Raw genomic sequence first — 16,466 nt, forward strand, 5'->3', positions numbered from 1 at the left:
TTAGTCTGTCCATGCTTCTAGTCTGTCCAACAGTTTCATGAAAAAAATATGAAGAACTTTTAAAGTTATTGCAGAATCCAGAAAAGTGCGACAGACTCACAGACTCACGGACACACAGAGCGCAAACCACAAGTAGGGGACAATTAAGAACAGTCTTCGAATTAGACCATAAGCCCGAAGCCCGAGTCGATTCTTGGGACGTTCGGTCGATAATAAATGCTTTTTAAATAGCCCGATCGGTCGATTAAATATTTGAGCGTAAAATTGTCAACAAAGTGAAAAAAATACATCAACTCCGGTCAGCCACTTTGTGTTAAAGATATAATCAATGGAAGAAGTCGGTACAAGTCGTAAGCCAATCAACACGTCTGTGTTCCACTCTTACATAGACTCCGGAGATGGACGATTTTATTGGCAGTTTTTGATTGGTTAGCGGATAGCGCGGGCATGATCGATAACTGACAAAAAATCTTCGCTACTTTCCGAAAATCGTACGAGTCAGCGAAAAGTTGCAAATAAAAAATTGATCGATTAGCAAAATAAAGCACTGCATTTGCATATAGTTAAGCAACATATTAACAAAATTATATATTTATTACGTATTTGCTAGGTAAATGGTTTTCAATTTCTGGAATCTAACAATATGCACATTTTATTTTATGTGCAAAACACATACATTTTTTCGGCCTGTCGTGTTCGGATACAGTATTTTTGTCGACTTTAATTTATTTTCGACGTTCTTTATGAACATTTCTATAGTATGACGAATACACCTGCGGTGATACGAATGGTATGATATATAAAATTTCGCATTGTATTCACCAGAAATTCCAACTAGAAAGACTAAAAAAGTACAATTAGTTAGGGCTCGGGGCGCTTACAAAACTATCAGAATTTTTTTTTATGATTAAGGACAAATGTCCTGAAAAAAAATGACCATTTAGGACACCTGTCCGGAGGAAATTGTGACCAATGATGCAATCTGAAACACTGAGATATGGAGATGTCCGCGAAGCATGCCTTTGCTGTTGTTATCAAACATGAATAATACATGTTGTACTCATTAGAAGTAGTTGTTTCTGATTGGAAAAGGATATTTTTGTGTTCCTGGCCAAAAAAGTCATAACTTTTATGTTAACATTTTCGGGCTATTGAAAATGTATTCGGGCTATTATTTTTTTTATCTGATTAGCCCGAAGGGCTATTGGTCTTAAATATTTAGCGTGAAGACTGATTAAGAATGTGAGTTGTTAAAGAATTGGTTGGTGAATACGGGCCATTGTGTATGAGTTAAACATTGCTATGTCAGATTATTGTTTACAACATAAAATGGTATACACTATAAAAAAAATCACCATGCTTGTGTGAAATTGTACGATTACAACCAACCAAGCACATAAACAAATTGGAATGTGAATCTTGTCAGCAGGAAATTAGTGCCTCAATGAAAACACAAATAGCAACATATGGAATGCACCAACAGACAGTGGCTGAAAAGTTCTGCCACAGAACGCTCTGAAGCAGCATCATTGAGTATAAATATGATGATAACGAAAGAATAAATAAAACACTAATGTCTCTTTTATTCTTTTTTGTTTCTCAAAAACACCTATTTATGCTACAACAGGACATTAAGAACGGTGGATGTGATCGATGAAGAGGACATATTGTCTGCCTAGCAACCAGGAGGTCACTGTCTGAGTGTTCTTTAGATCTCCCTAAAACACACCAAACATTGGTTATACTCAGGATACGGACTCAAGAGCATTTTAATAATTTATGCTTTCGATGCAATCAATAAAAAAAAATTAAAGATTTAAATTTACAAGCAATTATTTGATGATGCTGTAAAACTCTAACACAGCACTGTGGAGTTTCACTGACTTTCTGTATGAAATGTTTATCTAGAACAATCAGTTTTGAGCTATTATTGTCCTTCCATGAAATATTAAAACATTAGACATTATGACACAGACAGAGAACACTTAATTAAAGTAATATGCACAGAAGAATGTGATAAAACTGCTTTATATTTTCTCCATGTCTTTATGAGGTCATTTTCAATGCTTCAACACATTCTATATGACAAATATTTTACATGTATATCTGGTGTTATCCTTTACATATTACCTACCACAAGCTGCAGTTCAAAGGCATCTAGGGTGAGACAGAATCCCTTGGGGACAGTGGCTCCAACCTGAAACCATAGCAACAACAACACATGATGTAGTGTTCAACCCTTTGCATGCTGGGAAATTTGACGTCTGCTAAAATGTCGTCTGCTGAATTTATAAAATTCGCATTTTCTTCGTTTTTTTTCAAAGAATACTATCAGAATAGCAAACAGTTTGGATCCTGATGAGACGCCACGTTTTGTGTTTGCAAAGGCCTTAAAAATTCGGTTCCCGCATTGTAAGGGTTAACCCCACTTGACCCAAATAAAACTAGAATTAGATATTTTCTAGAAAACCATTCTGACAAAGTTTCATTCAAAATGATAAATTAGGCTTCAAGAGTGTTTTCCTTAAGTTTTAACCTTGTAAATTTAAACATTCTTGATAAGTCTTATCGTCAAGATCACTTAATAAATGAGGCTTCCTCGTGCAAAGGGAATTCTTTCTCAGCTTATCTGTAAACAAAATGGCATTATAACACGAAAAGGTGTTATAGAATCATACCTGGCTCTGTATTTGCGTGAGCAAGGCAAGCTGGGCCCCCTTGCCCCCTACTACCCCACTGCTCTGGCACACTGGGTCAGTGAACTGCAGGGTTATCTGCCCCTTGCTGACCCCCAAGTCGACTGGTTCCCTCAACAAAGGAAGAGTCACTGGTTCCCTGTCTGCTATGGCTGGACCGGATGGATTTCTGTAAGAAAATGTGTAGCATTTTTTAAGACACTTTAATTTGTAATAGACTACGAAACATCCACCAGATATTCTGCGGTTAACATGCAATATTACTGATTTGTTGCTGGCTAATGCTTTCTTCATTGCTGGCTAATGATTTCATTCTTTTAGCATGTCTTTATTTAACCTTGTCTCTTTCATTGTGCAAAATGAACATAATCAGGGCACAGGATCACTTTACTTTGTGGGCTTCACATTTAAGTGTTACAGAATGTTAACAAACCGGTAAATTGTGCTTTTTTCTCAAATAACTTTTGTAAACAATTTTTCTTAAGAATTTCAACTAGTGCATAATAGACAGTCTTTAATGCTGCTTATGACAATGTGAAATACATCAGAATTACTTTTTTTAATAACACTGTGTTCTTGGCCAATATTATTTATATACACGGTTATTCTGCACACAACTTGAAATTATGGCGCCGAGTTCAGACGTTTTCAATGATTAATATATTTAATCTTAAGACATCCACACAAACTGCAAGAAAAACTGTATTTTATGCACTTAATATTTTTGCAAATGTATTTTAATAACTTGCACAAATAAAGTTCTTATCAGCGTGTTTACATTCTGTCTAGCCCATGTATAAACCCCTGTGAACCCCATTGACCCTGCACCCTGATATTGTGAAAGGACAGTACCCTAGTCTATCTTGTCAAATCAGTACCCTAGTCTATCTTGTCAAATCAGTACCCTAGTCTATCTTGTCAAATCAGTACCCTAGTCTATCTTGTCAAATCAGTACCCTAGTCTATCTTGTCAAATCAGTACCCTAATCTATCTTGTCAAATCAGTACCCTAGTATATCTTGTCAAATCAGTACCCTAGTATATCTTGTCAAATCAGTACCATAGTATATCTTGTCAAATCAGTACCCTAGTATATCTTGTCAAATCAGTACCCTAGTCTATCTTGTCAAATCAGTACCCTAGTCTATCTTGTCAAATCAGTACCCTAGTATATCTTGTCAAATCAGTACCCTAGTATATCTTGTCAAATCAGTACCCTAGTATATCTTGTCAAATCAGTACCCTAGTATATCTTGTCAAATCAGTACCCTAGTATATCTTGTCAAATCAGTACCCTAGTATATCTTGTCAAATCAGTACCCTAGTATATCTTGTCAAATCAGTACCCTAGTATATCTTGTCAAATCATAATTGTATGATCAATCACCAACCTTACCATTTTCAATAATAACAAGATGTGTTTTTTAAACAATATGTCCCCCCTCCACATATTTTACCTTTGACCTTGAAGGATGACCTTGACCTTTCACCACTCATAATGTGCAGCTCCATGAGATACACATGCATGCCAACTATCAAGTTGCTTTCTTCAATCTTGCAAAAAGTATGGCCAATTTTAAAGTTTGCCGCAAACCAACAGACAGGGCAAAAGCAATATGTTCCCCAGTATAGACTGGACACATAAAGGCCATGTATTTAGTTAATATTAATCACACAAAAGCTGTTCATAGTACCTTTCCTTATAGAAACATATAAATTTTTTAACTTATTTATTTGAAAAAAAACAACTATTCATAGTCGATGGCAATGAATATTTTATTTTCCTGCATGCAGGCCTCACCTGTAGTGGAACTCTGCAAGCCCACGTGCAGTCTTCCCGTTGACCCGGTATGTGCACATCCTCTCCAGGATACGACTGCCGCGAGACCGGTAATGGTACACCTCGGGGGTCACTGTGGCAACTGAGTACACATGGTAATGCTCCCCAGCTAAAAGAGAAGGACAACATTGTAGCAGTGTAATGCTGGTCTCTTTTTTGGCAAATTTGCTATTTAAAAAAAAAAAAGTAAAAAAAAAAAGTAAAAAACATTCTTATGTAAAATGTATACGTTCACCCTAGATATATTAGGAGAGTTCCAATTTGTTGTTTAAGAACTCGACTTTAAATGCATGTTCCTTCATTATAATGTATATACAGGGATTTTTGTTTTGCATTTCTGGAAAGTGTCATTTGTTCTCATCTTGGGGAAATATTGTGTGTGTTTTCGCTTTAGGAAAAATCACTTCTGAAGTTAAACTCTATGATTTCAAATGCTTGATTTTTAAAAAATATTTATGCATGAAAAACACTGTATAATGGCAACTTTTACAGAATAGAAAGACAACCCTGTATATTTATTCAAGTTCAGAAACATTCTGTAAAGTACCTGCACAGAATGTGAAGGAGTATCTGTCTGGTGGGGTGTGGTCCCTTGTAAGTGTGTCAAGGTCAAGGGTCACAGAGGTCACAGGGTAGGTAACTCCGTTGCTGTACATAAGGTACCCCGCCTGCAAACTGTGGTAAATATATATATATATATATAGAGAGAGAGAGATATAAGCTCCGTCGTGAAAATGGGAAACGAGCCTTAATGTACGTCTGCACAGGCTATTAAAGGAAGACAATTTCCACTTTTAAGAAATGTTTGCTTAAAGGAAGTCTCTTCTTATTGAAAATCCAGTTTAGGGGTAAAGTGAGGTCCTTGATTAGCCTGTGCAGGATGCACTAGCTTATCATAGAAAACACTTTACCCACATGCATTATTCCCCTTTTTCCATAAGCAGGTCTCATATGAAATAAATGATCTCATACCCACCCCACAACCACTACAAATGTATTAACATGCTGTTGAAATTTGCTCAAAGGTTACATACACATAAATACAGGTGTAGCATATGTAAGCTGAGTTGACCAGAGTAGCAGGAATCAGTGGTCTAGATAAAAAACCTGATTGAAGGGAGTAAGTCACTAGGCTGACCAATCAGGCACTCTTTCAGACAGATATGAACACTCCCCTAGCAGCAGCTTTATTTACATTACATGAATAAGGTTTACCTTTACTTCACATTTAAATGTGATCTTCAAATTACATGGTGTTGCATAGCTTACATGATTGATTTAAATTCTGGGCTGAAATGAAAATACTATCACCATTCAACAGAGCATGCCAAGGCTACACACAGGGGCATTGTTAATGTTGTTATTAATTGTATAAGTTGATTTCAGTTCAATGTGTGTGAAAACAAATGTAGCAAAAACAGCCCAAAAGGAAAAATGGCTCCTCCCACTTCCTTTCATCTAAAATTCTTAAGTTTAATTTGCATGGCATCCACCTTTTGAAATGTAATTTTGATCCTAAAAAAATCCATTATAACTTCAACTTGTCCCAAGGTCTTTATTGATACTGGGCCCCTGCTCTTACTGTGTGATGTATCCAGGCATCCAGAGGCAGGCCACCATTGCCATGACTCCCACCTAAATGAACACAGATCATATGAGTCACCTCATGGAAACATGGTTCCCATGTCATATGCAGCCGACATATTAAAGCAGTCTGATCAGGAGCTACATGTATGGTTTGCTTTTGAGACCACGAAACCTTGTGTGACTTTATAGCAGACAGGGGAGCTCTAGACCAGACTTAAAGTCACTATCACGCTCACCAATACATGTATTATGCTATATAAAAACATTCAACAACAAGTAGTACCATACGATGGTTAATTACAATAGGAAGACCCTAAAAACAAGTAACATTGATGTAAAAACGTTATATTACAAGCATTCGGCAAGTTTTAAGCATCTAAATATTGTTCCACGATGTAATCTGCTTTCGCTTTCGAGTCAGGATCGGATTCATTCGGGTTGCATTCATTTGCATAATTTATACAAGCCATTTTCGCATTCACTAAGTTCCAGTTAACCAGAATTCATTTTGATTTCACAGAATGATTATTCATGAGAGCTATGTCATGCTTCCGACGCTTACCGTATCCAATTTCGTGTTTGCCCGTAAATGTTCGGATATTTCACGGGAGATATAAATGGAATTATTTGTGGCCACAAAAAAATAAAAACTAGCATTTTGTATCTCGTTAAATCAATACTACCAGACAACATCTAACGTTGAAATTTTGCATTTTGCTAAAAGGAACATTGATTTTTTTATGGGTTAGCTTTATTTAACGAAATATTCGATATTTTTGAGCGTGATTGTTACTTTAAGATTGCGCAGGCGAGTAATGAGATATGCTAGCCGCATATGGCATAAGACCCATTTTTGCATGAAGCTGCTCATGTACAGTCATGGAATTATGCACACTGGTTCCTATTTCCTGTATGTACCATATGGGAACCAGAACTTTGTTTTTTTCTGCATTCAACAACTCTTGAATTAGCATACTTAAGAACAATCTTGAAAGGGTTCTAATGAAAAATACTGTGGGGTAAGTGTAAACATTACTTGGCATTTAGAAAATACTTTTTTTAAATGCCACTCTTTATCACAGTATATTTGACACACAATTGGTATGAGGATTGATTTGAAAGATGTAAATTAAAAGCAAGAGCTGTCTCCATAGGATGACATATGCCCCCGCAAAACGCTTTGATAGAAGTCATGAGAATTTTTCGAAACCTAAACGCAGATTTCGAAACCTAAACGCAGACCCTAAGTTCAAGGTCAAGGTCAAAGGGGTCAACATTTGTATGCTTATGGAAAGGCCTTGTCTATATACACATGCATACCAAATATGAAGGTTACATCTGAAGCGACATAGAAGTTATGAGCATTTTTGGAAACCTAAACGCAGATTTTGAAACCTAAACGCGGACCCTAAGTTCGAGGTCAAGGTCAAAGGGGTCAACATTTGTGTGCGTATGGAAAAGCCTTGTCCATATACACATGCATACCAAATATGAAGGTTACATCTGAAGCGACATAGAAGTTATGAGCATTTTTTCAAAAACCTAAACGCAGATTTCGAAACATAAACGCGGACCCTAAGTTCAAGGTCAAGGTCCAAGTGGTCAAAATTTGTGTGCGTATGGAAAGGCCTTGTCCATATACACATGCATACCAAATATGAAGGTTACACCTGATGCAACATAGAAGTAATGAGCATTTTTCGAAACCTAATTGCAGATTTCAAAACCTAAACGCGGACCCTAAGTTCAAGGTCAAGGTCAAAGGGGTCAAAATTTGTGTACGTATGGAAAGGCCTTGTCCATATACACATGCATATCAAATATGAAGATTACATCTGAAGCGACATAGAAGTTATGAGCATTTTTTGAAACCTAAACGCAAAGAATGACGGAAAGACAGACAGACGGATGGACAGTCTGATCACTTTATGCCCTCCTTTGGGGGCATAAAAAACAATTCATCCAAATGTTTATCTAAGACGGAAAAGTCAGAAATCTGGTAAATTCAAACTGTATATCACAAATTTAAATTAAATTGCAAATACTCCAGAGAAGAAGAAATCCTTACAAATGTTCCCAAATACATACCTCCTCAATCCAAATGAAGTGTATGGCATATCTCTCAAACATTTCCCAGTTGCGCACTCCAAATGTGTGATCCCTAAAGCTTTTGAGCACAAGATGTCTCGCCTCATAACCTTCGACCTCCAGTGTCCCCATGAGTTCCCCGCACTGCTCATAGTGAGTCTGATGGTTCCTGTATTGGGTGTATGGCAAACATATTTGATTTCATCTTTTTTTAAGTTGCATGAATTGTGGCATGACCGTTAGGAGAATCAAATAAGTTTTGCCTAGCCATTGTTGATTTACCAGTTTAATGATAAGTTATTTCTATTTTTTAATGCAAAAGTAAAATGATAATTAAAAGTTATTTCTTTGTTTTTGCTTGATATTCTTAAAAGCCAAAGCTATTTTTGAAGCTTTTTGTTTAATATCAGGAAAGTCATTGATTATGTGCCATTTAAACCCAAACATGTATTTCTTAAAGTACAGAAGTCTTATGCCAGTCAAAAGAAAACAAGCAATCATATTTTTAGATTATTGAAAAATTCCAAAACCATGTTGTTTTAGGATTGAGAGAATTTAAATTTGAAAACACGTTTCATACCCTCTTAGTTTCTGCCAGAACTTCCTTGTCCATGTTTCCTTGGCAACTGCCTCCGCCAGCAGGGATTTGTCGATATCAATATCAAAGTTGAAAGGGTCACCACTGCACTCCCATCTAAAATATTGCCACAGTAGAATATACTGGGAACTACATTATAACATTATTGATGGAAAAGTCTTTTCTGGATACCTTGGTGATAATTTAACTCTGATACACCAAGAGACTGTAACTGCAATGGTGTCTACAATTTAACATTATGATTATCATGCAAGACATGCAGGTACTGTGGCATTAAACACATTGTCAATGAACATCCAATTTTGTAGGAAATATCTTTTAGCTCTAATGGTGTCTACTATTTTGTCTGGATATGAAACTTCTTATGCCACCATACAATGAGTCCTGCTAGACCAACAAAGTAGTGCCTAAATATTGCCAAATTATAACACGTAGCTATTTTTTACAATCATATGGGACACCATTAAGATTTGTGACCAACAAGATACATTTTAATATAATTGTCGAAATTAAATACCATAAACTTCATTCATTTGAAAAAAAGAGCATAAGAGATTTTAACTGTAGGAACTAAACATTTTATAACACATAAATTTCATCATATATATGAAAATACCGTCACATTGATTTACAAAGTCGCTAAAATGTATTATACGATTAAATAACATGTTATTTACTTATCGCTTAATCCCTATTTAAAGGTCCCCCCTCAAAAGCAGCCTTTGGCTCTTCTTCCTTGCAAATAAGAAAGATTGTCTTTTAAAAAATCCCCAAATTAAACAAAAATGGCAATCATCAAAGGCAAACATCTTTCCTATCCTTTATAAAAAGCCAAGTGCATGACTTAAAGGCAAGTGGTACCGCTCTATTTAACTAGTTACTAGGTAGAATACTTTTTATATCACAGTGTGCTTATGGAGGGCTTGAACCTTCAACTTGTTCATAGAGCGAATGACCTAGCCACTAGGCAACTGAGACCGTATACATGTATCTTGCTTTGTGAGGTAACAACCTGAGGGCCAGTTTCACAGTTACCAGTCGACCAGTCTTTTCAGCCTGCGGGTCATTGTGTAAGCCCTGCCTGCAACATGCATCAGAATATATAGGTTAACACTCTTATATGAACAGGGTTTCTCACTGTCTTGAGGCCCATTCTTATGTATGCATGTTGTGCACACCTTTACCTTCATACCAGTTATCACCAATTTTCATGTGTAAGTTGACTTTCTTCCTCCTTATTTTCATTCCATATGTGCGCTTTCTTATACTAAGATGTTTGTATTAAAAGGCCACTTTAAAAATTAAGTACTGAATGATTAACACATTGCAAACTAAAGAATGATTAACAATTTGAATACGGTGCATCATTAGTGTATAATTTATTTACCGTATCTCTTATTATGATATGAAAGTGCTCATTGTCATATTTCAAAGTGCCCCAGTAGGATTAATAAAGGACTGGAAAAAACACACACTCACCTCAGCAAGCCATTGTAGACAACTCTCCAGGACCGCATGGGTTCAATGACCTTGAACTCACACCCTCCAGAACGGTATGCACCATCCGGCATGTTGTACACACCCGTATCCGGATGAAGTGGGTGTTGCAGGTAACCAATGCCGGGTACATCAAGCATTACCCACACTTCTCCCTCTCGGTTGTGCTTTCTGGCAATACGCAGCGCAAGTGAAGTGCCGTCTTCAGCAAATCCATTGAAGTATGTTGAATCTATGGCCTTGAAATGAAATGTGTAAGTGCAACAGAGAGACAGTCAGTAAAACTCTTGTAGATATGTTCAAACATATTAATGAAATAGAAGTTTTGTCTGTAGTTAACTATAGCAGTAAGTTGTATCAATGGCCTACAAATACCGTATATGTAAAAGTGACAATTGACAGTCTGTGAAACCATGACGTCCAATCTACAGAGACACCACTGAAATATGTATTATATGTATGTGAACACATGATATACATCATTTCATTGCATATATACAATGGCCTCGAAGCAATATGCAACAGTAATAACAAGGCACTGCCTTCAATAAACGCATATGGCCCTAGTGGAGGCCTTGTCAGCATTGATTCACTATCTCATTGAAAAAGTCTTCGTCCAAAAGTACCGGTAAGCAAGTAAGTCAATGTCAAGGTCATCATGAGGTAAAGGATGAGAGTGGGTTGATAGTTTTTAAAGACATAATACATTCAAGTATCAACACTTGGTGTCAAGCGGACTTGACATTTTGGGTTAACAAAGATATTGAACCTTCTGAAATAGTCCGAACGAAGGTCAAGATGAGACAGACATGAGGATGGAAGGATGGAATAATGAACAGGCCAAGTACTACATGCCTCAAGGCATTTGTACATGCTGGGAGCATAAACATATTTTTGTTTATTAAACAAATGGCTCAGACTAACCATAGTATGGTCTTCAAGGGGCTGGCAAACTTCCAGGACTAAGGGATCCCTTATGCTGATCCCATAGCCCCTTTCCTTCCTACTAGACTTCTGACCACTGTCACTTTTGCGGTACCCATTCAACAACAATAACAGACGCAACATCCATTTCTTTGTGTAGAAAAATCTTCCTGAAATAGAAACTATCAAAACTTACTTATGTTTTTACATTATTGATAATGTTGTTTCAACGTGAAGAGTCTATTGAGCAATTCCATACACTTGACTTCTTCATTCTACTATACATACTATAAAAAGATAAATATTACAAATATTTGTTGGCATGAAATTTCGTGGATAAAAAGGAGACTTTTTGTGTGGACACATTTATTAATAGATTAACAATTTTTGGAAAACAAAAATGAGCAATTTGCGTTTGTGATTTTCTGATGTGTTTTATATTTTAAGGATTTTCAACGGCATCGAAAATTAGTGTCCCAGGATAAATAATTATTTTACAGTATTATTAATGATACTTGCACAACGTGAGTACAGAATGTGTTTAAATTGCCTTACCAATAAGCCTTAATTTTGTAATTAGCTGAATGTTTCACACACAGCAATACATGTTTCGGAAACATTGTTTCCTCTATACAAAAGCCTTAAAGCAAGATTGAAGCCACAAGAAGAATGAAGTATTCACACCATAGATTAGTTAATCGCATTCTGAAATTAAATTAAAAAAAAACAGTAACCTTTTTTAATGTGGCAAAACATAGTACAAACAGTTACAAGATATGAGTTTAATGTACCTGGTTTCGAAACATCACCCCCTGATGATCGTAGTAATTCCCATAAGAAATACAACAGTAGTCCTCCAATACAAACAGCAAGCCACATTGTGTTGAATGGTTCTAGTCTTCCTCGACACTCAGATACGCACTTTGATGTGTTTGTAGTCCCTAAATAAATCAAATTAAGTTAAAGACTTTTCTTGCTTGATTCTAGTTTTAAAGGCTTCATTTCTAACCCTGAGAACGTTCACATATTTATTGTAGTTCTGCATTAGTGAGATAAAATTATTGATTTGTGTTTGCATGATTGTATGGCTACTTAACTAGTTAGAAATAATAATTTTTTTGATTCATTTTAATGTTGCAGTCAGGCTCCCTTATCAGCACAGTGAACTGCAAAGTAAAGTATGTATTAACAAATTAGAAATAAATAAAACTCAAAGAGACAACTTATTTGAAATAACTTTACAAATATACAAACAAAATGTTTCTTGAAAACCACATCCATACATTATTGCTACATGCTAATCACTGGTTATATGGACAGGCTGTTTTCAAACTATCGTAAAGTTGTAAAGAAGTGATATTTCAATATTTTAAACGTTTGAAATATTGCAAAGCAAATGTGTAAACCCTTTATTTGATGACAGGATGTATACTTATTGAGTAAGGAGATGTTTAAATTTATTAAAAACATTAAAATATGTATATAGCTTAGTCGAAGCATTGGGACTCAACCAAATCAATTGGGGATTTAAATTTTCTAAGCACTTAATCCTCGGGTTGAAGTGAAATTTACATCAAATGCTTGTTGAGGGCTCAGTAACAGTGGTACCACTTTAATAAACCCTGGGTACTCACAAGTCAACTACAATGTATCCTGTGTAAGGAAAATTGGCTTTAACGACTACCAGTCCATTATCTGAGGTACTAAAATGTATACATTTCACATCCCCCTGGTAATTTGTAGTGAACTTAAAAAAGTACCCATGGTACTTTTAAGTACAACCTTAGTCGAACTTGTTGATGCTCTCAAATATAAAGCTTCTTTTTATATTTGTAATATAAAGTACCCCTGATAATGGCTGGTACGTTCCAAAGAATTTAGCCCAAATAAAAAGTATCTCTAAATTCTTTTCGCGTCTTATAAATTAGTTCTGACTACCATAACTTTAAATGTCGCTTTTTATGATTTTTGACTGGCGCAACTTTACTGGTCTGTCAATACTATATAAACTGTACGCTGAAGTTTCTTTAGCTACTTATAAATAAGACTAAGTACAACCTATGCTGACAATGACCAATAAAGCAACACTGAATAAACATACATGCATAAAGAGAAATTGTATTATTTTCTTGAGACTTGTAAAGTTTAAAAAAATAATTGCATACTTTATACTTAGACATGTTTATGCCATAAACACGAACACTGGTTTGTCATTTTGCTATTTAATGATGAGCTGTGTTACGACGTACAGTAAATATACTGTAGTCTTTCTTTTATGCTTTTAAAAAGTCTACAAAAAGATTACGGTGGGTGTTCTTTCTTGATTTTAAACAGCCTCTGAGACTCTGTTTTTGACTTCTTGATCATATACGGACCGGTTTTACTTGTGCCCGTTTTGACATATATAATATCTGTCAAACTTGTGCGTGGAGCGAATAATACTATCATTATGCCAGCTCGGTTTCTTAAAGTTCCTCTCAAAGGAAATATAACAGTAATATATATATAATATTATAGACCAAGTAATGTGGATAAGATAATTAAAGTACCTATAACTATCACCTGAAGTGGGCGGACAATGTAAACACTGGTTTGTGGTTCATGACCCGGAAGGACTTGAGCTGTTTTCCGAAGTATGACCATTAAATACGAGGTATTCCAAATATACATACAATCTCAATAACTCAGGTAAGTTTTATGTCTTCAATTTTTCTTTTTTCCCATGTATACCGCATAGACAAATTATTGCTGTTAATTGACAATGTGTTGTTTATAAATACAATATGAAACTGGTGTAATAGAACAAGCTTGACAGTTATGGGTTTGACTAATATGTATGGTTGATTTTACGATTGGCACGGACGCAGTTAGTTCTGGCTTCCATAACTGTAAATGTCGCTTTTTATGATTTTGTCTGTCAATACTATATAAACTGTACGCTGAAGTTTCTTTAGCTAGGACGCAGTCAAAACTTCCAACTTCCAAGTCTTCTGAAAACTAGGCTAGTCAATATAAATTGCCGCCTAAGAGTCTTTTGATGATTTTTGCTTTGGCAGACTCTTGGCGTCAACAGTCCACTCTATCTTTTTAATAGCGAGAGTTTTTTCTTCTTTGTCTATATTGATTCCTTCGGGGTTGGAATTTTGCTTTTTAATAATTACCATGTTTGTGTGAGTGATTTATTTACCAACTCTGGACAGGTCATTTTTACTTTCAATTTCAGTTATTATTTGTAAATTCTTATAAAATGTCCTTAATAGAACTTGTTCACAGTTTGGTAAAATGACGATTTTCAAAATAATTGTTATATATTAAAAAAAGAATGTATTTATTATGTTTAAACAAGCAAAATAACACTAAGAACAATCTTTAAAATATTTGCTAATTGATAATCATCATTTGAAATCTGTAAAATCACAGGAGTTTGAAATTCTATCCATAAAGCTAATCTAATGGCTAAATAATAAAAAAATATACCCCTATATAGTATAAAGACCTGTAGTCTTTATACTATATAGGGGTATATTTTTTTATTATCCTGTAGTCTTTATACTATATAGGGGTATATTTTTTTATTATTTAGCCATTTGATTAGCTTTATGGATAGAATTTCAAACTCCTGTGGTAAAATAAAGGGTTAGTAAAGCTTTTCCTCAATAATTTGGGAAAATATATCTAATATTATCAGGTTGCAGAATCAACTGTGTTTTCAGGGGTTTACAGACAGGCTGGACAGAACGTTATCACATCATTTACAACTTTATGTTTGCAAATATCTCGAGTTATTGAAATACATTTACAAGAATGTTAAGTCCATAAAAGACAGTTTTTCTTGCAGTTTTTGCCAATGTCTTGAAGTATGAAAATAAATCCTTGAATACTTCTAAAGTAGGTGACAAAATTTTACATTCATGATTGTGTGAAGCATAACCATGTAGTATAAATTGAATTTGAACAAGAACACAGGTTTACTATACAAAGTAATTCTGATGTATTTCAAATTGCCATAAGCAGCATAAAAAACGGTCTTTTATGCACCAGTTTTCGCCAAAACTTGAAAAATCTGTCAGTCATTCGGACTTACAAACTTGAAATATTGTCAGACTCACAGGGTCTTACCCAGACCATTTAAGCGCCCCTTGCTGGGGCGCTTGAATTTCAAAATCAGAGTCCCCGGGGCGCTTGAAATTTTCCGATCAGTGTAATCTTCAGTAAAAGAAAGTGCAGAGTGTCCAAAAAAATCAAGGTTTCCCTATCAGTGTATCAATATTCCCTGTTTTAAAAGAGCACTCGGTACCTACTTTCACAAGTAATCGCCATAAACACCACATGGGGTAATGGATAATCCACTGATAAGAGAATGGCATGACGCGCGTATCGATTATTCTTGCCACATTACACGGTCATCTAAATGCTGACAAGGATGTATCTGGTGACTTTCCAGTCATCAAACTGTGAAGTTCATCGTCCAATCGGTTACGCGAATGCTTATGAGGGCGGGGTTAACTATCGACCATTATTTTTGATTGACGTCGGGCATGAAGCAAGAGTTTATCGCAGCTTGATTAGCAAGAAGTTGTACCATTTGAGTAATATAAAACCGGTATTTAGTACAGTACAGATCATTAAAGACGGTTTCGGGCATCATCATCACACCTTTTTACTGTAAACAAGTGTTACCTATGACTCATAATTAATACGAGAAATTAATTGCAAGTGGTAAACAATTAATTATTATAGCGAGTAAGTTGTGCAAATGACTCCCGGTTACAATTATGTGATAACAATTAATTTAATTCCAGTACATGTATATTTCAACATGTCCATTTATAGAACTGATTCACCTCGTTTTTCTGACATTTATTCGACACGTAATGCGCTTTTACAAATTTTCGTTGGATTAATTACGCACACTTGTAAATGTTTCGTCCAATAATCGATAGTTAGAAGACTGATGATGGCAGCCGGCCGTGATCCTCATGGACAACGTGAATTTCGACTCGTAAAGTGTTTAAACAAATTATCGTTGAATTTATAACGCAACGGTTAATATTTGTTGAAATCTCAAATGGGAATAATTAAATTTGTAATCCGAAACCCATTCCCGTAAGTCGATGTTAACACGTTTTTAATCCGAAACACACTTCCGAATGTAAATGTTACCGCAACGTTAAATATTTTTGCTTCAAATTAGCAGTGCAAATTTATTTTGTGTCGAATCTTTTTCTCAATTAAA

At 35.4% G+C, this 16,466-nt stretch overlaps 2 protein-coding genes across 6 annotated transcripts in view; one reads left to right on the top strand and one right to left on the bottom strand.

The window, feature by feature from the left end:
* Window positions 1–13,848, bottom strand: part of LOC127854485 (putative phosphoenolpyruvate synthase) — a 67,819-nt gene extending 53,971 nt beyond the window's left edge. For all 4 annotated transcript variants that reach the window (XM_052389543.1, XM_052389540.1, XM_052389542.1 and 1 more), the window contains exons 1-12: window positions 13,780–13,848; window positions 12,022–12,171; window positions 11,231–11,400; window positions 10,289–10,545; window positions 9,822–9,890; window positions 8,792–8,905; window positions 8,212–8,380; window positions 6,119–6,171; window positions 5,084–5,211; window positions 4,498–4,645; window positions 2,679–2,865; window positions 2,135–2,197 (exon numbers count right to left, since the gene is read on the bottom strand). In XM_052389543.1, coding sequence (XP_052245503.1) covers window positions 2,135–2,197; window positions 2,679–2,865; window positions 4,498–4,645; window positions 5,084–5,211; window positions 6,119–6,171; window positions 8,212–8,380; window positions 8,792–8,905; window positions 9,822–9,890; window positions 10,289–10,545; window positions 11,231–11,400; window positions 12,022–12,109 — 1,446 coding nt within the window. In that variant the 5' untranslated portion in view covers window positions 12,110–12,171; window positions 13,780–13,848. The remainder of the gene's footprint in view (window positions 1–2,134; window positions 2,198–2,678; window positions 2,866–4,497; window positions 4,646–5,083; window positions 5,212–6,118; window positions 6,172–8,211; window positions 8,381–8,791; window positions 8,906–9,821; window positions 9,891–10,288; window positions 10,546–11,230; window positions 11,401–12,021; window positions 12,172–13,779) is intronic.
* Window positions 13,771–16,466, top strand: part of LOC127854487 (tumor necrosis factor receptor superfamily member 11A-like) — a 48,443-nt gene continuing 45,747 nt past the window's right edge. Inside the window, exon 1 of one of the 2 annotated variants that reach the window (XM_052389549.1) lies at window positions 13,771–13,918. The gene's annotated coding sequence lies outside the window, so the exon portion shown is untranslated. The remainder of the gene's footprint in view (window positions 13,919–16,466) is intronic. The other variant, XM_052389546.1, reaches the window with a different exon arrangement.

Source organism: Dreissena polymorpha, chromosome 13 (assembly GCF_020536995.1).
Source record: "Dreissena polymorpha isolate Duluth1 chromosome 13, UMN_Dpol_1.0, whole genome shotgun sequence".
Taxonomy (NCBI): Eukaryota; Metazoa; Mollusca; class Bivalvia; order Myida; family Dreissenidae; genus Dreissena; species Dreissena polymorpha.